This window comes from Mus musculus, chromosome 8 (assembly GCF_000001635.26).
Source record: "Mus musculus strain C57BL/6J chromosome 8, GRCm38.p6 C57BL/6J".
Classification (NCBI taxonomy): Eukaryota; Metazoa; Chordata; class Mammalia; order Rodentia; family Muridae; genus Mus; species Mus musculus.
The window spans coordinates 22,297,440-22,321,914 of NC_000074.6; the positions used below are offsets into that span (position 1 = coordinate 22,297,440).

The window sequence follows — 24,475 nt, forward strand, 5'->3', positions numbered from 1 at the left end:
TAAAAAAGCTCATCACCAGGGGGAAATTTATGATAATTTGTAGCTCTTAATAAATAGAGGTCAGAATTCTTAGGATGCTATCAGTATTCCTGCATCTGGCCCTGTCTCAGAAAAGTGCAGAAAGAAGAAAACACTGCTTGGGACATGGGAGGGGTAGGAGAGAAAGGTAGAAGAGCCCCCAGCAGAAGAGGGAGGGGCATAATGGGATCTGAAATGTGCCTCACCTTCCAAAGCTCTGCCACTAGGACAAGTAGGGGTGGCTTCAAACTCAAAACATCAAGTTGGACTGAACCCAAGATCTGGCCTGTGGCTGTTATCCCTTACTGGAGGGGTGGGGCAGTGGGTAAGAGTAAAGGGAGATGGGAGGACTAAGGAACAAGATGTTAGATGGTGCTAGAGGGATGCTAACTAACTAAAACCGCACCATAAAGGGCTGTTCCCTAGTGTGTCTGGTTCAGTAGTAAATAATTGTTTTCCATCCTGAATCACTCTATTTTAATAGGACTCAAATATTATTACATTAAAAAAAACATCATTTGCAGGAAATAGGACATTAACTTTCAAATAACTGATTTATACTGATTTTAAGAACCAATACAGTGGAAAGAGAGGCCCATTGGTTGTGCAAACTTTATATGCCTCAGTACAGGGGAACGCCAGGGCCAAGAAGTGGGAGTGGGTGGGTAGGTGAGTGGGGGGGGGAGGGTACGAGGGACTTTTGGGATAGCACTAGAAATGTAAATGAAGGAAATACCTAATTAAAAAAAGAAGAACCAATACATTTATAAACAGCAGATTAGTTATAACTAATTTGAACTTTTATAAAAACATGGATACAGGATGTAACCCTGTGTCTTATGACATATCTTTCTATCACTTAGGCACTGTTTTCAACTGAGTTCAAAACAGGGCCTTAGGTGGACTCACTGATGAATTATAAGGTGTAAATGAATAACTGTACATGTGTACATACATGTGCACATGTATTCATTCATGCACATACCAATTGAGATATGGCATGTTTGTGGCAGGGACATCTAAGTGGGCATAGAATTTCCTTGGTCCTGTTTCCAGTGTTCTCTCACGATAGGGCTCTGCATGGAAAACTTCCTCTAATATGTTACCGTGTATGAGACTCTGATAGAGTTGGCCAGTGAATGAGAGAATCCCATGTGGAGCCAGGAGGAGATAGTGGTGGCCCTGGGACAGAGGAGACCATGAAAACCAGTCCTGCAAGTGTTCCTCCACCTGCCAGGCAGCTGCCACCCGGCAAGGCTGGTGCTCTACATCTGTAACCATCATCAGACTGAACAGAGTTCCTGCACCTGTTTTGCCCACATACACAGAGACAAAACAAGCACACACATGCATATGCATGCACACATACTCACACACACATCCACACACATCCAGGAGCATGGGTGAACTGGTTAACATCATTTTAAGTGAAATAAACCAGGTACAAAAAGACAGGTACCACATGGTTTCTCTAACATGTGGAAGCTAGCATTAAAAAACAACAAAACAAAACAAACAAACGAAAAGATGATCTGAAAGCTCACAGGGACACCAGGGAATGGGAAGGGGCTGAACACAGGGTAGGAAAGGGTACAAGGGCAGCCATGGTTAAGGCAGGGCATACGCATGTGTGGAGATGCCACAGTGACCCACTGAAGTTCCATTATGTCTGACAGAATTCAGGAAAGAGCTGTCTTGATCTTGTCCTTTCCTTAGTTGAGAGATAAACTGCTGCTTTGACCTCATTTTTGTTAAGTGTGCCTTGGTTATTTTATGTTCCCTCTTGGTTCAGTTTTAAAGGTCTTGTGACTGGAAAATTCCAATAGCCATATATACTTTCAAACTCTCCCCTATTGATCCTATAGACTTGATTGCTATCTTTTGTGATGCCCATCTTTGCCTCTGATTCTTTTTGGGTCTTTATTTCTTTTAGCTAGTTGGGTTTGGAATTTTGCTGACTTTAAATTTGTTTTGAAATTAATCATATGTTATAATTTACCAAGTATATTTTAAATCATATCATTAAACATGATTTTAAACATGTAAACAATATTTTTAAAAAATTGGGAGGCAAGGCTATGGTAGCGCAGGCTGGTCTGAAACCTGCAAGCCTTGCTCTCTCAGCCTGCCAGGAGAATACAGGAGTACAGCCCAGTTTGTGGTTCGTAATATACAAACACTAACGAGATAGTTTTTATTCTTTTTGAGTACTCAAGTTTTTCTTTCTAAAATTTTGGTTTTTTATGTATATGCTTTTTGTTTTTTGTTTATTTTGTTTGGTTACTTTGTTTTATTGTTTGTTTTTGTTTTTAAAAGAAAAAAGTGAATATGAAGTTGGGTTGGTAGAGAAGTGGGGTCTGGAAAGAGTAATCTGTGTCTTATGATCCACTTTTGCCTGATATCTATTTTGTCTGATTTGTGTAATGATTCTCCTTCTTTCTTTGGTTTCTATTTGCTAAAGACCATTTCCTGCCCTCATTTCTACTCTTACTTTCAATATATATGTTCTGTTGGTGAGATTATATTTTTTTCGTTCTCTGTTTTGAGAACCGAACCAGGGTTTCAAGGATATTGGAACATTAATTACTCCACTATAAAAGGACACACTTAGCACTGAGATAAATTTGTGGCAGACAATAAACTTTGAGTGTTTTACAAAGTCTAATAAACCTATATTTTTGAATTAGAAATCCAAAGTCATTTCATTCAATATGATTATTGAAAATTATCTGAAATTTCAGTCAGTTCTTTGTTGCCTTAAATAACAGATGTCCATTTCTTCCATTAGTTTTCTTAGAAGTCTGACGCCTTACAGTGTGTGATTATTTCTTAATTCCCATTTGGTTGTCTACTCCTTTAGTGAAATTTCCTGTTTGCCTTGTCTTAGGATTCTATTAGTTTTTGTTTTCTCTTCTGTAGGTGGGATTCCTTTAAATGTCTTCTGTAAAGCTGGCCTAGTGGTCATGAGTTTCTGTAGTTTCTGTCTTTATGATTTGTTTGATGCAGGAATCTAGGTTGACAGTTGCCATCTTTTCAAAGGATTTCAGATGCACAAATTTATACTTTTCTGACTTTTAATGTTTCTTCTAAGAATTCTGATGCTATAATGACATGTTTTCTTTGTAAGGGACTTTGAGCTTCTTAGCAACATTTGGTGTTTTATATTGTCTGTGCTTTTATTAGTTAAACTATATTATGTTGTGGACAGGTTATTTTTTGGTCAAGTCTACTTTTGGTTCTAAAAGTCTCATGTACTTAGCTGTCTGTATTTTCCTAATGTTTGAGAAATTCTCTGTTACTTCAGTGAATATGTTTTCTGTGCCATTAGCCAGAACTTCCATTCTGATCTGTACCTATGCCCAATATTCATTTGGACTTTTAATGGCATCCCAGAGATCTTGCATTTTCTGTTAACTCCTTTTAAAATACTGTTTTTATTTTTACCGTTTGAATGTTCTAATTTGCCAATATTAATACTGTCTACAAGTCCTGCTTTTCTTTTACTTTGTGAGATTATATGTTGAGTTATTTTAAACTTTCACCTCCTGAGCTTTGCGATCCCAGTTGTTTCCCCTGCCCAGAATCCATCTCCTTACTGAATTGCTTTTTCATATCTTTTGTTCTCTTCCCTAATTTAATCAGCTGCTTATTTATGTGTTTTTAAATTATTGATAATCTAAACAGTCATTCTTTTAAATTATTTATCTGGCATTTAATCTAATTTTATAACTTTGGAGCTTGTTTCTAGAGTACGTTTAGTTTTTGGAAAAGCCACGTTGCCTGGGTTTTGAAATGTCTTGTGTTTCTTAAGATCTTTCTTATAAAGCAATCTTACCTTGGGATGCCCAGGGAAATCAATTTGTAGTGTTGAGTGTTAATTCCAAACGAACTTAGTATCATTTCTTTAAAGCTTCCTTGGCAATGATTAGTGGCTCTGACACAGTGTAGCTGTGCTGGAGCCTATGTGGCCCATTTTCTCTGTAGGTTACAAGAAGAGTGGGGTCTCTCTGGAGTTGAGGCAGGTGTTGGTAGACAGCTGTGCACATAGGGTATGCATGCTGTGTTTATTTCCCTAGACTTTCAGCAATATGTAGTCTGAAAAGTTATGGGAGTTACCAATGCCTAGGGCACGTATTGATGTAGTATAAGGAGAAGTTGTGTATTCTCTTCTGCTGCCATGGATGTAAAACGGAACCTGGCTCTTTGGGTCTTCTCTCTTTGTGCCTATTTGAGGCAGAGATAGGAGTGGATGCTTTTATCTACCTTATTATTTAAGGTTTGAAATATTTTCTAAATTCAGTCAGTACTATATCATAGCTGGATTGAGGTATGGTTTCTCAAAAACAGGGATGGGAGGATATCTTAGTAACAAAACACATACTCAAATACTCAGGGCACTGGGATCTGGTCCCAACACCTCCCAGAGAGGAGAAAACAAGGAACAAAAACAATCATAATGTATGAACAAACTAGATACAAAAACACAGTTACAAGCAAAGGTAGCTAATACCATTACATCAAATATCAGTAGAAAAAACAATGGGAAAATAATGTAGAATAGGTAAAAAGTAACTAGTTCGTGAAAGTAAGAATTTAAAGAACTAAAAGGAACAGCACATAGGGCCAGTAAGGTGGATCAGTGCTCAATGGTGCTTTGCCCCCAGCCTGATGATTTGACTTTGTTTCTAGTGATCCACAGGATGGACGGAGAAAATCAGCTCTCACAAGCTGTGGGTCAAGGGAAACAGCATGGAGTTTTAGTTCCAATTCGTGGCAATCATAACACTTTATTATCATGAGCTGCACAACAACAAGCAATCCCATTGTTTGTTTCTGTGGCTTGGGGCAGAGCATGTGGCATGCCATTCTATTTATCATTTTGATAGGAGCCAACAATATACAAGGTTCCATAGACATTGCATTAATTTAATAAGAATATATGTGTTATTGCTGATCCTGTATTGCTATGCTCTTCTATTTCCAGTAAAAGTGTGTGTCTCAGCCAGAGAAGCCTCTTACTGCAGTAAGCTGTGGGTAATGAATGACCAGTTGGTCAAAGTGCCAGTAACAAGTCACTATGAATGTTCTCCCTCTCTCTCTCTCTCTCTCTCTCTCTCTCTCTCTCTCTCTCTCTCACACACACACACACACACACACACACACACATTTCTGAGAATGGCTCACGTTTCCATTCTGGTAACCTGAAGCCATAGCTTAAGCTTCTGTTATGAGCCTCACGATTTATTGTATAGAACTTATTTTTGAACCCTATAGGGAAAATCATTAATCCTGTGATACTGTCTGACTTTGTTCTTTATGTACATCATTTTTGGCTTGTTCACAGAAATAAAAAGGTGTCAGTGAGTGCTTCAAGGACCATTAAACTAAATGGCAGCACTGGGTAAGTTGACCTTTTCCACCTCTGAATGGAAAAACTTTCTAAAGTAGTCATTGCAATGCATAGCACGCAGGGCAACCACTGAGCATCTGTGTGCAGTGTTTCTGACTGAGGACTAAGTACACAGTGATGGCCCTGAGCAAAAGACACTTGATCACAGTCTGCGGAGAACTCTAGGGTCTAAGCAGCCCAAAGCCTTAGTTAAACTGTTAAAATGCCTAGGCGTGCTGTTCACAAAGATCCAGGGAGAGGGGAGTCTCATTCAGCAGCAGAGGTAGGATCTGTGGGCAAAGAAAAGCATTCCAGGGCTTTGCTTCAGCTTGAGCCAGCCAGTGTGGGAGAAGCCACGCCCACTGGCATACGGAAGCACCTCCATAGTCGAGGGCTTTTGACCAGATCTGCCTCACGAATTCTCTTCTACTGAGCTGGCCTCAGATCTAGGCAGAAAGCAATTGGTTACCCCCATAGCACCCATGCCCTGATCGCCCATCCTGCCTGCGGGTCAGTATTGTGGTGTGCAGTGCCTAGCACTAATTATTAAGACCACTGGCATGTTTTCTCCCACGTGCGACCTGGGTACACCTCCTTTCACTATAAAAATGATCGCAGGGAGGAAGTTTCCGGTCAGTTCCAGACTGATTTTCCCCTGTTCTATACCTAGAGTGTGCAGTGTCTTCAGCAATAGAGTTTTACTATACAGATCAAATTCCTGCGTTGCTTTGGGTGTCCCTGGGACCTTCTGAAACATTTCATTCTTACCCAGCGTTGAGATTTTCGTGACATAACCCATGTGCTCTGGAAGCAGCATTGTCCACTAATGCAGGGTACCTCCATTTTTTAAAAAAAATTAGCTGATATAGCAATGGGTTTCCATAAGAATTTTCACACAGCCTTAGTGCTAACTAACCCACCCCACTCCTTCTCTCCCCTGTTATGTCGAATTCCTTCCTTTCTTTCTTTCTCTCTCTCTCTCTTTCTTTTCTTTTTTTTTTTTTTTTTTTTTTTTTTTTTTTTTTTTTTTGTTCAACCAATTTATAAGTCGTAGGAAAATGAACTAAGAGGTAATTCTGTGGTTTAAATGGTATTTGATTATGTGCAATTTTAATTCTCTAGCTACGACACAAATGAACAGATAACACTAATCACTAACGGGAGCAGGTCAGTTACGTATATGTGTCTATTAAAAAAAACAGATATTAAGCATAGAATAGTATTTCTAAAGTACGGTACTGCCAGCTTCAGTATATCATATTCCTTCTTGTTTTGGATCTAGTTGAATAGTGAGAAACCGCCTGTGTGTGAGAACAGACTAGAAGTTGTAATAAGTAGTGGTAGCTTCGGTAATAAAGCACTGCAAACTAGGTAGGTTAAACAATAGCAATGCATCGAGCGCCCCTCGGGGGTAGCAGTCTGTCTGTTACAAGGTACCTGCAAGCAGGCTCCATCTTTTTTTTTTTTTTTTTTTTTTTTTTTGGTTTTTCGAGACAGGGTTTCTCTGTGTAGCCCTGGCTGTCCTGGAACTCACTTTGTAGGCCAGGCTGGCCTCGAACTTAGAAATCTGCCTGCCTCTGCCTCCCGAGTACTGGGACGGCAAGGCTCGATCTTTTTGAGGGCCTCTTTTTTTCCCAGGATTTGCATTCCTTGGAATGTGAATTCACCCTCCATGCCTCTGTCTCAATTTGGAGTTAGCATTCTTCCCATGGGTGACTTATTTTAAAGTGTCCATCTCTATACAGATACCATTCATTAAGACAGTTTATTAGTGCAGTCTCATCTCATAAGTGTTTATGCTTGAAATGACTGTCTCCAGATAATGACAGGAATTAGGATATCACAATTTAGTTTTGGTGACAGCATTCAAAATGAGGAGAAATCTACTTGGGATAAGGGCAGCAGTAACAATCAAAGGTGGGGCTGTGGAGCTCTGACTGAAAAGATAGGTACTAAAATTGTCCCTAATCCACAAAAAAACTGGGCTGGGATGATGCCCCCAGCAAAATGTACCATCATTTTAGAGTGAGCTGTTAAACCCTTTCTGATGGGTAGAAAAGACACAAGTAGTCTGTGAAAGTGAGCATGTGATGAGAATTCAGAATCAGAATTTGGGCAAGGTCAAGGTAATGTATACTGAAGTAAATTTGAAATAATATCACTGCAAAAGGCACTTTTTCATTCATTCATTCATTCATTCATTCATTCATTTTACATCCCCATCACAGCTCCCTTTCCCTCCTCTTCTCCCAGTCCCACCATCTCACCCCTTTCCTCCCACTCCTCCCTTAGACAAGGGGAGCCCCCTCCCTCCCCTGGGTACCACTCTGCTCTGGCAAGTAGCATCAGGACTTAGCACATCCTCTCCCACTGAGGCCAGACAAGGCAGCCCAGCTAGGGGAAAGGCACCCCAAGGCAGGCAACAGAGTCAGAGACAGCCCCTGCTCCAATCGCTAGGAGACCCACATGGAGACCAAATTGCACATCTGCTACATATGTCATTTTGATTTGCATTTCCCTGATGACTAAGGACACTGAACAGTTTTTTAAGTGCTTCTCAGTCATTAGAGATTCCTCTGCTGGCAAAAAGCCCATACACATTTGCACTGAGTTAATAGTTAAGTCTATACATACTGCTGTTTTCACGGGCATAAGATAATCTTCTGTCAGTTTTGTTTAGTTTTTGACGTCTTACTCTGTAGTCATGTACCCTGTGCTTGCCTCGTAGGCTGGCCTTGAACTCTTGGCAGTCTCCCTGCCTCTGCCTCCTTATTGCCGAGACTATGAGGCTTGATACCTGGCCAGATACCATTAACATACAAAGGCATGTTCCTAATCAGAATGCCATACCACATTCAAATAACAATCTGCATACGGGTGTTTAAAGATCAACCAGCTAATGTTTAGAGTAGCTGTAGTTTATTTTTTAACCTAAAAAAGTACGTAAGAAATATGTTTTGTGAATGATACTGTACTTTTATAATCCCTTAGTTTGTCATATCCAGATGAAATAAAATCAGCAAGTTATGCGGACCCCATCAGTACAAAGTGAGTTAAATATATATATACATGCATAAATATGTGACTATGTATATGCATATATAAATTTATATAATGACATGCACACTACACAAACACTGACCAATAAAAGACAAAAGTCAACCTTAAATGAAGGTTGAACAGGACATACGTTTCTCATCCCCTAAAGCGTAAGGAACGCTGAAGGAGAGTGGATAGAGAGAATGTGACGAAGGGCATGTGTGCTGTGCAGCCTAATCGTCAGGGTATGACATGGTGACATCACAGCCGCTGTCATTGCCTGCCTTGAGTCTGCATGAGTCTGTGCTTGAGAACGGTCATTCGTGGTGGGTGCAGGGGAAGAAGGGCTGTGAGGGCCTATGTTGTCTGTCGATAGCTGCTAGAAAAGGAGTCATGGCCATTGTCCACAGTTTGTGTGGCCACAGGGGAGAAACCTAGTACCCTGTTGGCTAGTCCCATACCCATGCCCACGTGGGTGGCCCTGATTAAACTCAATGTGTCACAGAACAAAAGCAAAGAGACACAGAAGTGGTAAGGGGCTTATCTGGGGAGAAGCACTTGGAGGGATGGAAATGGGAAAAGAGATGAGAGAGACCAGAATGCACTCTATACATATATGACATAGTCAAAGAATAAACCTAACTTTAAAAACAAAACAGGGAAGTTGAAGTCTATAAAGGTCTACCCTCAGTTATACATATGACAAAAACCAAGTGCATAGTTGCTATGTCTGTATAAATCACTCTCAGTGAGATGCTCTGGATGGGGAGGTGTCAGGATTTCTCACCCTAAATAACCAATACATTGGACATGATCTTATTTATTAAATGAGACACTAACAGTGTAGACTGAAGAGAGAGAGATTTCTAAGTTCTCCTGCGGTGCGAGGCTGGTGTGCCCACTGTTAGATTAGATGGAGCCACTGCCTTCCATCTACAGCCACTTCATCCTATCTCACGGGGAAGAGAGGAACACCAGGGTTGAAAGTCAGAAGGTAGAAGGCAGAGTCATATGCACTTTTTACTGACTATGTACTTTTCAATAATTTAGAGCATATACAAATGATTCGTCAGTATACGACCCTGGGGGAGCTTCGAGCAGGTGAGTGAACTGAATTAAAAACATACACCGAGCAGTTTGTGTGGTGGTGCAGCCCCGTGACAAATCCAGCATCGCACGTGTCTCCCACTCCATGCCTAGATGCCCAAGAGGAAGGTTAGCGGATGGAGCATCGAAGGAGGAGCCCAAGCACTGCTCCACAAGGCTGTTAGCTAAGCCCATCCCTGCCAAGGTGGAGGCGAAGCCGAAAAAGGCCACAGGAAAGGATAAATCATCAAACAAAAAAAGTGCAGACAAAAGGGAAAAGGGGAGCAAAGGGCAGACAGGCTGAAGTGGCTGACCAGCAAACCACACATCTGCCTGCAGAAAATGGAACCGGAAAACCAGAGTCCAAACTCCAAAGAATAGAAAGAAGCCGGGTCCCACTGAGCCTCCATCACATCTGTCAGTGGTCCCTGCCTCCCTTCTTGTACAACCGAAAGGAATATTTTTATCAACTATTTTGTAAATTCGAGTTTTTGTTTAATAACTCTAAAAACATTTTTACAAGGTGAGGGAATCCTACCTCATCCTTTTTGTATGTGTGTGTGTAAATGGTTTGTTTTTAAGTGGTTAAATCATTTGTTGGTTGTTTATTTTTTGGTACAACCAGAAAATATCAGGATACTGAATCAGGAGAGGCTGTGACTGTCTCAGGGTCACCATAACATTCCGTAGAGGGGTCTAATTGTATATCCTAGAGTACAAAGCATACTAAATGGCAGTTTGGTTTCTTAGTCCTGCTTTCGTGTCTGGAATAGTTTCAGTTCTATCTGGTCCCGTGTTTCTAGTAGAACCATTTGGTAAGAAAGCCAGTCCTTGGCCCTTGCCCTGTCAGAACTGTGATGATGTCTGTGGTCGTGGCAGTCCGTTTTCCTAACCGTTGTGGTAATGTGCTGTGAAAGATGGAAGTCCTGAGTCTGTTCTATGTGTGGCGTAGACCTGTGAGTCAGTGGAGCTGAGGATTCCAGGCATTTGGTTGTTAGGAGAGGTCTTTGGGAAACTTGCTGAGTTTGAGGCTGGAACATCACTAGAATAAGTTAAAGAGAAACAATGCGTAGCTCTTCATTGGGTCCATGAATGCAATATGTGACTCTTGAGAGTTTGGTTATGTGTGTTAAAATTGCAATGTCTGTGTACTCTGCTCCTCGAACCAATAAAATCTCAGTTGTGAAAGAGTAAAAAAAATGCCACCCATATGTATGCTTACATATATACACATGTAAATACATGGATGTTCATACACAGATCTATAAGCTTCTAGCAACATGTTTTCATATATATGTATGCATATATATTTTTCATATAAATATACTTTTATATAAATGTATGTTTCATGTATATGCATATCTACATATACATATATATGAAAGCACACAATCCCCACAAAAACCATGGAAGAAGTTGAGATTTGACAAAACTACTTCAAGAATATCTTTGACATCATCATGACTTTTAAGCTGTTTCTAACTAGTCACATTGTAGGACTTGCAGTTGTATTTTGAACCAAACCGAGGAAGAAAGGATGCAGACAATCTGTCACCTTAAGTAGTGGCCAAACCCTTAGGAAGCAGGCAGAGTTCCTTTAAGAGACCAGACGAGTGTGAGCTAGGACAAGAGAGAATCTGATTGGGAGAAAAGAGGAAGCAGAGACAGACAGAAACAGATAGACAGACAGACAGGCACATACACACAGAGACAGAGACAAAGAGGACACAGAGAGACAAACACAGACAGACACAGACAGAGATACAAAAAGAGGAGACAGAGAAACAGAGAGACAGACTCACACATACACACACACACACAGAGAGAGAGAGAGAGAGAGAGAGAGAGAGAGAGAGAGAGAGAGAGAGAGAGAGGAGAGAAAAAGAGAGACCCAGTGTTCCAGACCTCCCCTATCATTTTGCAGAGAGATCTCTGTTGGAACAGCAGGTACTTAGCTATAATTCATGCAGGAAACACAGCATGATTGGTAGAAGTACTGCTATAATAAAGGCTCTTGATAATCATAAATTGAGACATGAAGGTGGTTTCTGTACAATCTGCAGGTGAAATCCAAGAGAAGTACAATGGAGAAAGACTATTACACTTTGAGATTAAAGTAACCATTACTTCTCTCGGATTCTTCTCCATTTTTACAGATTTGAGATCTTCAAATAAATCTCAAGCTCAAATTCATGACATATACACGAACATCTCAATATTAGGTTATTGAGTTGTAGGAGAAGTGTTACTCTATAAATGTAATTTTAGAATTATATGTAAAACTTTTAATGTAAAAGAAAGCTTAGACTTATAATTCATGTATGGTCATGTATTTTTGTATTCCTTTAGCCCACATGCAGGCACATCACTATCAGTGATATTTGATGGAATCACCATATAAAATGTAAACGAAGACCTATATCAATGTACTTATATGTTTACACTTCTCCAGAATGCTTGCACACATACAAATATTAAGGTAGAGCAGACACACATACCCACAAACAAGAGCCACTTTGGTCACATGTCCTTCCTGTCACCTCTTAACTCGGTTGAAAGTTCGAGCAATCACTAGCTAACTAAGGCCTAAGGAAATTTTCTGCTGGGGTGAATGAAGGGAAGAGAAATCAAGGAGGGACTGGCAGAAGACAGGGGTCATGCTATGGACAAACATTCAACAAAAATGATTAGAGGTAATGGTAATGGACCTTAGATGTCCCCTGGTAGGGCACTGCCATCACAGAAGGCTGGCATCCTAAGCCCTGCCTACTGTACCACAAATGGAGCCCCTTCCTCAGATTCTATAGATACTTCATCTTCACCTCATATTTTCACCATAAATGAAACTAAGGAAGACTTAAAACCTGTAGGAAGAACAAACGTCTATAAACTACAGCTAGATTTTAATAAATCCCATTTAAAAAATCCTGCTAGATGTTGGAATTAAGATAATAGTTGCCTAAATATAGGTGAGTTGCTGTTTTTACAGCCCTACAAGACTCATTATCACCACATAGAAATAACCTCTTTTCTAATATAAAAATACCAAATTTGAATTGGCAATATGCATGGATATTTAAAACTCATTCAGTGCGTGCCTCAGAACTCACAGAATTAATGTAGTTATCTGATTCCAGAAGCTATTTGTATCTATACCCGGTATCTGACTATACTTTTGCATACTTTAGCTCACACATGAATGAATTGTGAAGGTCAAGTTACACATTAATTTCAGACAGCACACATACTTACATGTAAACACTCACCTAAGGGCACATGCTTCCACGAATAAATATGTACACACATGGTACACAAAGTTTAGAGTCCTGAAAAAGAGGGGAAGGTTCAGTTTTGTAAAATCTACTCTGCACAGTATTCTTGACAATACAGAGTATGTTTATCACTGTGTCTAAGTGTGTCTGTGGATAGCGTTCTCTCTCTTTGATCAAATTGGTTGAAAGGAGGCTAGATGATGGTTAGCATGCTTCTTCAGGTCTATATGAGAGGGGGAGGTACTGACTTCAACAAGTTTGTATGCCATTAGAGGGTCATAATATGAATTTAAAAGGGTCTGTGAATTTATAGTTTTTCATTATTATAATTTACTTTCAACTCTCCCATAATGACCTGGTATCATTTATCTAGGTTGGACTCTACAAGGTAATGTGTATGTGTTATAAGCTAATAAAGAAAACACACATACAGCAAAGACATTTATCCACAGAAACATAAAATAAAATGAGAGGTCTATATCTTGAGTGGACCAAGAGATGAGAAAACCTTTACAAAAAAAGGTAATTAGCAGTAGACAGGAGCATTGTAACTCTAGGTATGAAAACAAAAACAAATAAACAAACAAACAAAACAAAACAATACAAAAAATGGAACTGTTGAAAGTTTAGTGTGTGCTTTGCCCTCCTATATCTGCCACCATTTAGAACTAGTGCTCCAGACCTCAGACCATCATTGTATTGGATGGAGACGCTGCCTGAGGTCTCAGCTACCTGCTCCTATATCATGGTCAGGTAATTCAGCAAAGGTGGGTGAAAAGAAGGGGATAACAGAGGGAAGATCCTTTAAGTGAGACTGAAGAGCTGAGTGCACAGAAAAGGCTAACATTCGCTAGTGTTATGTCAGGCTTGCCAGTAAAGATGCAACTGTGTGTCAGTCTTGAGTTACTTTTAGAGGAGGACTCATTGTTACCATATAAGGCAGCATCTGCATGGGAAACATCGTATCACATTCCAAATAACCCATCTCTGAGATGCCATTACATCTTGCCTTACTATGTCTGTTCTTACCCTTTAGCACAACCCTGTATGAACTGAATTCCTTGAGTGAAGTATCGAAAGAAATGTAAGTTATACATTAATACGTAGATAGATGTATGAGTATATATATATGTGTGTGTGTACATATGTGCTTGCATACACATGTACAGACAGGATTATATCCGTGTTACTCATTGCCAAGAGCATCCATACTATCGCCAGTTCCCTTTAAAACTGTTTCTGATGTCCTCTCATGAGTATTCTTTGTCTTTTGAGTCATGTAGAAAAGAGAACAAACCATAGAGGAAAGTCTCCTTACTTCTGTTATTCGTCACCTTTAGTTCCTATGTAAAATGTTCTACTCACAAATCAAAGGAATCCTCTTTACAGCCAGGAGGAGGCAGCAACGGGCTGGGATCAGGGGTGACCACAGTACATTAGAAGGGCACCAGGAGATCCTGAATCTTTCCCTCGCCCTCACCCGTCTCCAGAGCTCTGCCAAGGTGGTTCCGATGCTCCAAACGTGCAATTTCCTTGGATGGAAGCTTTGCCTCAGAACTTGCTCAGCACGTGCAAGGCCTCAGAACTATCGCATCCCCAGCATTGCTAAGAATAATTAAACATATATGAACACATACTTACGTGGACATCTGAACTCACACATTTACACAGAAGGAGGTGAATTTACACTACAGGACTAATCAGGATGACCATAAGTACATACATGACTCTATACTTTTGATAGGACTAAAGAATTTGTTATAAAAAGTGTGTGGTATGTGTATATATATTTTCCCAGAGACAATGGCATATTTAACTTCAAATAACAGGTTTAGATAACTTTTTTAGAGGTCAATTTACTTACAAATTGAAGATTTTAACTAATTTTTGAAACAGAAGTCTAGGAAATTGTGTGGTATCCTTTAACCCATTACTACTACTACACCTGAACTGAAAAGATTATCGCTAGGGAGGTCACCACCAATACAATTTAGGCTACAAGGGAATTAATAATACACATGTATGTGTACATCTGTATTTATCTGCACATAAAAATTTGCACACCACCACCACCACCCCCTCTGAGAGATTAACATTTGAGATATTTCTCTCAGGAACATTCATGGGACAACAAGGTTTCAACACTAATGGATTCTCATGTAAACTTTTCACAATAAATTTTGCCCTTTGAACAAAGGTGACAAAAGAAGGAATTAAATTATCTATATTTTCAAAAATGCAGCAATATATCCTGCTTAGACTGTAAACTCTTACCTGTATGCTTGTTCTCAGAGCTGAGCACTTGATATTGGATAGCTGGTAGGTGAGCTCTTCCCTGGGAAAGATTATTTCTATTTCTCCCCCCTTTTGGCATTCCTTCCTTGCTGGTGGTTTTTGTCTAGGGTTGAGGCCTCATGGGATTCCCCTGCCCCTTCCATGTTAGCATGTCTATTGGTTTGTCTTTGTTCTCGTCTTGCTTAGGCAGCCATGTTGATCGGACTTCCCGGGTATAACTTTTGACACTTCTAGGAGACTTTAGGCTTCTTCTAATCTTTTAGAACTACGCATTATGAATTGAATTTAGTATCCTGGATAGACTCACCAATTATTATGTAAATATTATATATATATATATATACTTTATGGTGTTTTCTATCTCATGAAGTTTGTTCCCTTCATTGACCAAGAGAGAACAAAACTCCGTTTAAAACCAGACGACAGCACTTGGCAGGCAGCAGAGGAACCTTCACCAGGGAGGAATGGATTCAGTCGAGCCTATAACAGAGCCTCACTCTCCAGAAACACAGCACCTTGCGCCTCCAAATGCACACACCCATCTTTACTTTGATTGAAGCCCTTGGCTTGTGCCATTACCTTCCTTGGGTAAAAGCAGAGAAGACATCTATCTAGGATGCCGCTGAAAGGGCACAGCTGACAGAGGGGCTCGAGAAGGACAGATTGACATGATAAAGAGCGATTCATAGTTAGAAGTTGCAGCTGAATTCGAAATTCATTCATCAAATGCTTTCACAGTGTGGCTAAGTTAGTAGGGAATTGAATTGAAAGATTTTACAGAGTTCAGATATCCATGAAAGGGGCTAAGGAGATGGTTCAGTGGTTAGAGTACTTGCTGTTTTTTTCAGAGGGCCTAAGTTCAGATCCTAGCACTCACATTGGGTAGCTCTCGCCCACCCACAACTCCAACTCCAGCAGACTCTACCCCCTCCTATGGCTTCTCCCGGCACTGCACATATACAGATAAGCAATAAGAAATCTTTACAAAATGTATTCATTGCAGACATAAAAACCTGTATTTATGCCTTTTATTGAAAATGGATTTTCCTTATGTAATATAACCTGAATATGGTGTTACCCCAACACATGTCTCCTACTCCTATCCTGCTGTCTACTGCTCCTACTTCCTCCCCAAGTCCCCTCTAATCCACATCCAAACCTCTTCTGTATCTCGTTAAAAAAAAAAAAAAAAGGCTTCTAAGGGAAACAATAAAATAAAATTAACACATCAGAATAAGACAAAACCAACAGAAGGAAGAGCACCAAGGAAAAGGCATAAGAAATAGATTTAGATACAGAGACCCCCTCATTAGCACACTTAAAATTTTCATGAAATGACTAAATGTGAAACCATAATATACATATAAAGGACCTACAGGGTAAAAAGAGAGCATGGTATTACAAGACAAGGAACCTCCGAAGATGCTACTGTGTTCATTTTCTGCTGGCATCACCGCTGGACAGGCTGCTTACACTTAAGAGTCATTTGCTTCCCCAGTGAGGCTCCTTTGAAGAAAACTAAATTTTCATTAGAAAGTGGTTATCAGATGGAGATAACTCCTGGATTAGTGATAGGGCGCTTCTTCCCTCAGCTCTGGGTCCCCAACTGGTACTGACTAGTATAGGCCCTGAGCATGCTGTCCCAGTCCCTGTGAGTTCATGTGTGACAGTCCTGTTGATTGAGAAAGCCTTGATTGCTTGGTGCCCTCTATCCCCTTTGGCCCCTATAACCCTTCCACCTCCTCTTCTGCAATTTCCATAGCTCTAAGGAGATGAATCTAATGGAAACATCCCCTTTTAAAGCTAAATGTTTCAAGGTCCCTCTCTCCCTCTCTCTACCCCCCTCTATAGATCTATAGATAGATAGATAGATAGATAGATAGATAGATAGATAGATAGATCAAGGCAGGCATCTATGACTATAGCAGAAAGTCATTGGGAGTCATTGCATTGCTACAATCCTTTGTAGAACAGTTGTATTTGGTTTTGCCCTTGGTCCCCGAGCTATCTTGTACTTGGTCACCCAAGCAGTTTCGAGTATGGGTCCCATCTCATGAGTGGGCCTTAAGTCATATCAGTCATATCAGTTGGTGACTCCCACAAGCTTTGTGCCACCATTGCCCTAACATATTTTACAGACAGGACACCATTGTAAGTCAAAATGTTTGCATATGGGCTGGGGGGTTTGCATTTCTCCTTTGGTAGAGTACAGAGTACCTCCCTGTACTAAGGACGCTGACATGCAGGGTGGAAGGCTCTGTGTAGGTACCAACTTGACTTCTCTGTGTTCAATGAGTTATGTAGGTGTTCTCTTCAGCAATTGGGTCTTGCTGACAGTTTGTGGTTTGTTGGAAGAAAACATAAAAGTTTTCAAATAACAGACTTCCATGTGTGCAAATGTTAGCCAGTCTATAGTTTGTAGAATAATTTAAGTGAATTTCAGCCAGAAAGTTGAATCTTGTAAACTGCATAGCATCTGACTGTGTGTTTTTCTTATATATATATTGTCTAGCATTACCCAGGGAGAATCTGCTTTACTACGTGATAAAGAAGCTACCAGCGAACTGTGAGATGTACTAAAATGTTAACAAAATGCATCAGTAGTTAGTAATGGAAATTATATGGATAGAAATATATGCTGTGTGAAGTTTCACAGGGATACATACAGCAGATGCAGCCATATATATATATACACACACACACAGAGAGAGAGAGAGAGAGAAGCAGAGATACACACAGCAGATGTAACCTTATACACAGGGGCACAGAGAGAGACCAAGACGTGGAGAATTGTAGACATGGTCCTAGCATATAAATGAGCCCTGCTATCATTTTGGAGAATTTGGATAGAAGAGATACATCTCATAGAGCCATACTTTTCTGCTCCTAGTATGCTTAACATCAGCTAAAACGATTAGGAGAATGTCCAGTTTTAAATGTTATTCCACCAAGTAAACAAGCAAGAAACTCCTGTTTGGAGTGACAAAATACCAGGGAACACTTGGTGGAAAAGAATATAAATAATGAACCCATGATGTGTCCGTCGCTCTCCAGATCTCAGCTACTAGATGAAGCGGGTACCCCCAAACCAAGACTATCATATCACGAAGGATTTTGGATCATGTCTAAGAGACCCTTTCTGGTGTGGTAAAAACAAAGGGTGAGGGTAAGAAGGTGAACGGGGGTACTTAGCAAGCAAGATATTAGATGTGAGAAGCTGGAATAGCTGCTATGCACTAAATTAGATGTGAAATTTTTCCACCATAACTTGGTTCATAGCAAGGGTCTTATTTGCTTTTTAATTTTTTTCTTTTCTTTGCTGTTTGATTTTTTTTTTTTGAGTCAACATCTTGCTATACAGCCCAGGCTGAATTTGATATTGTGATCCTCTGGCCTCAGCTTCTCAAAAGCTGGAGTTAGAGCGGTACGTCACAACATCCAGCAACTTACCTCTTTAAACAAGACTAAAATATTTATTAAGCTATGAAACATCATTTGTAGGAAATGTGACTTATTAGACTGCGAACAGTTGTTTATGTGTGAAGTCTTGTTTTATTGCTAGGGCCTCTGCACATACTAGGCAGTTGTGTTATCCTTGAACTACAGCGCTAGCCTTATAGGTGAAAAAAATCTTAAGGTTCAAATACTCCACGGCTTGAATGGCAGTTATAATCATTACAGTATAATTAACTTGGACTCACTTGAATCACACAGTGTCTTATCTTTTTCTGATCCTTTAGCAAAATCCCAAGTACACTGCAAACGCAGACGTCCATGTCCACCAACACTCTGTAAGATATAAATTAATACTTCTTTCTCTGCCCTTCTCCCCTCTGTACACACTGGTGGATTCTTTTCTGCATAACACACAGAGTTTGAGGTCGGGACATTTACTGTCAGGACTGTGCCAGGGGGCACAGCTCTTTTGTACACTTGTTTTGTCATGCTGAGCCTCTGCATGAAACATTCTTTGTACCTTAAATTGTGGTCCAAAAAAAAAGGAATAGACCAAAGAGGGAACCCTCTTAGTTTTAGTAGCTAAAACCCACCAAAAGAATATTAAAATGTCTGTGTATGACAGAATAGTAGAATAGTCCAGAAGTAGAGAAATACCCACTTAGAAGAAAAAAGAGTGTGTGTGTGTGTGTGTGTGTGTGTGTGTGTGTGTGTGTGTGTGTGTGTAGTAACAGTGGGAAGAGGACAAAAATGTTCCCAAACAGTAAAAAGAGAAGCTAGTATACTACACCTATGTCCTTTGCTCTCCCTTCATTCTCCCACACAAGGCTGGTGCCACAATCCACACCTAGAGTCACCTTGGAAGGACCTTCTGCCTTAGGTTTGCAATTGTTGCCATACCTGAGGGACAAAGAGAAACAACCACAATTTGGAGAAAAAGCCAACAATAGTAGATGCCCTTGAAAATAACAAAAGAGGGGGCTGGAGAGCTGGCTCAGTGGTTAAGAGTACGTGGCTGCTCTTCCAGAGGACCTGAGTTCAATTCCCAGCAACCACATGGTGGCTCACAACCATCTGTAGTGGGTTCTGATGCCTTCTTCTGGAGTGCATGAAGACAGAGCATTCAGATACATAAAATACACAAATAAATCCCTTTCATTAAAAAAAAAAGAAAGAAAATAACAAAAGAAGGTTTCCATAGTCTTTGGAAATTTTAAAAGGTGAGCCTGGAATAAGTACAGAAACACAAAAGATCCTCAAGGGCCAAAACAATGCTAGGCAGAAAGAGCAAAGCTAGAAGCATTCTATAGCACCTGATGCAAAAAAAAAAAAAAAAAAAAATGGCAAAGCCGTAGCACGTGCCCACAGTAAAGCAGCGTAGTGTCAGCATAAAATGCCACGTGGACAAGTAGTTCACACATACACACACAAAACACCCACTAACAGACACACAAATACATCTAATTTCAAGAAGTGTCAAAGCTTTAGCAGTGTAATAGAAGTAATAGAGTGGAGAAACAATGTGCAGAATGGTAAGAAATATTTCTCAACCATTCATTCGACAGACATCAATACTGAGACTATAGTAAAGACTCAAGAAATATCAAAACTCAACCAGTTTTAAAATGACAAATGAGCTGAAGAGATATACCACCCCTAGGCATAGACATGGAGGAAATAAAGTCTACACATAATAAAGATGTTCACAGATCCATGCGTATTACCACACTTTTCTCAGTTGTTAGGCAATACATTGAGCCTAGGTATCTACCGACAGATGAGTGAACCAAGAAAATGGGATACATGGATAAAGTGGAATATGGCTAAGCCCCAGAGAATACAATTCTTTCATTTCCAGTAAAATGAAAAGAACTGGTTGACATTGGATAGCTGAAGTGAGGTAAATACTGAAAGACAAATATTTCCTAACTTCTTTTATGTGTGGGAGAAAGAGGTAGAGTTGATTTGAAAGCAGCATAGAGGTTACAAGGGACTGAAGTTACTGGGCAATGGGGTAAATGAAAGCTGGGTGGAGATGCTGAGAGCATTCTGTAACTCTGTTTAAACACCACAGCAATGCGTGTTAGTAAAAATGGCTATCAAATGTGAACCCTAAAGTAAATTCAACTGCAAAATACTATTTTTACATTGGAGCTTCTTTCAATATGAAAGAATAGTACTTAAACTTCTGTCATTTTTTGGTATGTTAAATTTTGACCGTTTCCTATTAAATTATTAAGTTAACAAATTTATGAATGTCAAGCAGTCAATATAACTAACTGAAACAAAAAGCATGTGGCATCTGACTGTATGTTTTCACAAACTCCCTTAGCTCCTTATCTGATTTATCATCAGATTACCAGGAAGAGCAAATGAACAAATGGTAAGATCTAAATATATATATTTTTTCTTATACATATACAGATAAACACACACACACAGATCCATACATTCCAATGTATTTAGATGCACAGAAAAGAAAGATACTGAGACTTGTGGAGCTCCTTAGAAATATCAAATAGGCTGCCGAGCACCTGGGGGAGCCATCTTGAGTCCCGGATCCCTCAGAGATTAGTCTGAGCAGGTGAGAGTGCAGACTACAGAAGCTACACAGCTTCTGGGATAGACCCCGTTTAGGGCTCCAGACATCCGGGCACCTTCCCCTCCAGAGGAGAGGTGTCCGCCCCGCCCAGGAGGGCTCTGCTGCAGAACACCTGAGGGAGCCATCTTGGGTCCCAGATCCTTCAGCGACTACTCTGTGCAGGTGAGAGTTCAGACTACAGAAGCTACACAGCGTCTGGGACAGGCAGAAGTGACACAGCTTCTGGGACAGGCCCTGATTCGGGCCTTCATCTTCAGTCAGTAGGCAGGTCCGAACACCAGATATCTGTGCACCTTCCCTGCAAGAGGAGAGCTTGCCTGCAGAGAATACTCTGAACACTGAAACTCAGGAGAGAGCAACACCCCCAGGACTGCTGACAGAGGATGACAAAATCACAGGAGGAACAAGCTCCAACCAGAGACAACTATAACAACTAACTCCAGAGAATACCAGATGATGAAAGACAAACGTAAGAATCTTGTGAACAGAAACCAAGACCACTCACCATCATCAGAACCCAGCACTCCCACCTCAGCCAGTCCTAAGCACCCCAACATACCTGAAAAGCTAGACCCGGATTTAAAAGCATATCTCATGATGATGGTAGAGGACATCAAGAAGGGCATTAATAACTCACTTAAAGAAATACAGAACACTGATAGAGGTAGAAGTCCTTAAAGAATTACAGGAAAACACAACCAAACAGGTGATGGAATTGAACAAAACCATACAAGACCTAAAAAGGGAAGTAGACACAAAAAGGAAACCCAAAGTGAGACAACACTGGAGATAGAAACCGTAGGAAAGAAATCTGGAACCATAGATGTGAGCATCGGCAACAGAATACAAGAAATGGAAGAGAGGATCTCAGGTGCAGAAGATTCCATAGAGAACATGGGCACAACAATCAAAGAAAATGCAAAATGCAAAAAGATCCTAACTCAAAACATCCAGGAAATCCAGGACGCAATGAGAAGACCAAACCTACGGATAATAGGAGTAGACGAGAATGAAGATTTTCAACTTAAAGGGCCAGCAAATATTTTCAACAAAATTATAGAAGAAAACTTCCCAAACCTAAAGAAAGACATGCCCATGAACATACAAGAAGCCTACAGAACTCCAAATAGACTGGACCAGAAAAGAAATTCCTCCCGACACATAATGATCAGAACAACAAGTGCACTAAATAAAGATAGAATATTAAAATCAGTAAGGGAAAAAGGTCAAGTAACATATAAAGGAAGGCCTATCAGAATTACACCAGACTTCTCACTAGAGACTATGAAAGCCAGAAAATCCTGGACAGATGTTATGCAGACCCTAAGAGAACACAAATGCTAGCCCAGGCTATTATGCACAGCCAAACTCTCAATTACCATAGACAGAGAAACCAAAGTATTTCATGATAAAACCAAATTCACACAATATCTTTCCACGAATCCAGTCCTTCAAAGGATAATAATGGGAAAACACCAATACAAGGATGGAAACTTTGCCCTAGAAAAAGCAAGAAAGTAATCCTTCAAAAAACCTAAAAGAAGACAGCCCCAAGAACAGAATCCCAACTTTAACAACAAAAATAACAGGAAGCAACAATTACTTTTCTTTAATTTCTCTTAATATCAATGGACTCAATTCCCCAATAAAAAGACATAGACTAATAGACTGGCTACACAAACAGGACCCAACATTTTGTTGCTTACAGGAAACCCATCTCAGGGAAAAGGACAGACACGACCTCAGAGTAAAAGGCTGGAAAACAATTTTCCAATATTAAGTGTTTAACAATCTTATAAACTGTAGGGTAATTGTACACATTTCAACCCAAAATAAGTCTTTGAATTCACTCAGTTCTTAGATGAGTATTTTTAGTCTTTAGTACTGAATTTGAATACTGTGGTATCAGTAGTGTAACTACTTTGTTAAAAGATTTATATATTTCATGTTGTAATTATGGTGTCATCAAAGACTGCATATATGTGTATGTATAGGTATACATATATTTATATAGAGTATGTATACATATATATGGACAGAGGCAAAGTGAGACACAGACTAAGAGAGAAGAGAAGCTTGTCCAGTTAAGTCTTGGAATTGTCCCCGGGGAAAGAGTTTTCTGAAAAATGATTCTAAATATTTTTTTCTAAAAAGTTGCATCTCTTAGATTCAAACGAGTTCTAGTTCAAATAATTTTTCATATTATTGCTAAATGTAGCGGACTCTAATAATGTATTTTTGCATTTGTTGCTGCTAAAGCAAGTTAAACCAGATGTCCAAGTTGTACGACGATGATGAACGTACTGATATTCAAAAGTCATACTGGTGAGTGATTTCTGTATATGAGAGAGAGAAAGAACCATTGGTGGGTCTCTCTCCTTTGTTTGTTTGTTTGTTTTTATTTAGATTTCAAATGTTATCCCCTTTCCTAGTTTCCCCTCTAAAAATTCCCTATCCTCTCTCCTCTCCCCTTGCCCCCCAACCCATCCACTCCTGCTTCCTGGTCCTGGAATTCCCCTATACTGGGGCATAGAACCTTCACAGGACCAAGGGCCTCTCCTCCCATTGATGACTGACTAGGCCATTCTCTGCTACATATGCAGCTAGGGCCATGAATCCCACCATGTGTTTTCTTTATTGGTGGTTTAGTCCCAGGGAGATCTGGAGATACTGGTTAATTCATATTGTTGTTCCTCCTATGGTGCTACAAACCCCTTTAGCTCCTTGGGTACTTTCTCTAGCTCCTTCATTGGGGACCCTGTGCTCTGCCCAATGGATGACTGTAAGCATCCACTTCTGTATTTGCCAGGAGACAGACTAGCAGAGCCTCTCAGGAAACAGCTATATCAGGGTCCTGTCAGTAAGCTCTTGTTGGCAACTGCAATAATGTCTGAGTTTGGTGGTTGTTTATGGGATGGATCCCCAGGTGGGGCAGTCTCTGGATGGTCTCTCCTTCAATCTCTGCTCCAAACTTTGTCTCTGTAATTCCTTCCATGGGTATTTTGTATCCCTTCTATGAAGGATCAAATTATCCACAATTTGGTCTTCCTCCTCCTTGAGTTTCAATGTGTTTTGCAAATTGTATCTTGGGTATTCTGAGCTTCTGGGCTAATATCCACTTACCAGTGAGTGCATATTACGTGTGTTCTTTTGTGATTGGGTTACTTCAGTCAGGATGATGTCCTCCAGAGGTGGATCTCTTTCTTGTCTTTGGGAAAACAGAGCAATTACTGAGGCAAAAATGATAAGAGAAATGTGTAAAATTATTCAATAATAACCAATTGAATTTGTAGACAAGTACCATGTCTGGAAAAACAT

At 40.1% G+C, this 24,475-nt stretch overlaps 1 protein-coding gene and 1 pseudogene across 2 annotated transcripts in view; both read left to right on the forward strand.

Annotated features, from left to right (window-relative positions):
* Tpte (transmembrane phosphatase with tensin homology) overlaps positions 1 to 24,475 on the forward strand; it is an 88,104-nt gene that overhangs the window by 14,125 nt on the left and 49,504 nt on the right. For both annotated transcript variants that reach the window (XM_017312675.2, NM_199257.2), the window contains exons 4-12: positions 5,363 to 5,419; positions 6,530 to 6,574; positions 8,399 to 8,455; positions 9,497 to 9,547; positions 13,841 to 13,888; positions 17,612 to 17,665; positions 18,840 to 18,890; positions 20,888 to 20,938; positions 23,417 to 23,482. In XM_017312675.2, coding sequence (XP_017168164.1) covers positions 5,363 to 5,419; positions 6,530 to 6,574; positions 8,399 to 8,455; positions 9,497 to 9,547; positions 13,841 to 13,888; positions 17,612 to 17,665; positions 18,840 to 18,890; positions 20,888 to 20,938; positions 23,417 to 23,482 — 480 coding nt within the window. The remainder of the gene's footprint in view (positions 1 to 5,362; positions 5,420 to 6,529; positions 6,575 to 8,398; positions 8,456 to 9,496; positions 9,548 to 13,840; positions 13,889 to 17,611; positions 17,666 to 18,839; positions 18,891 to 20,887; positions 20,939 to 23,416; positions 23,483 to 24,475) is intronic.
* Gm46035 lies at positions 9,647 to 9,977 on the forward strand (annotated as a pseudogene).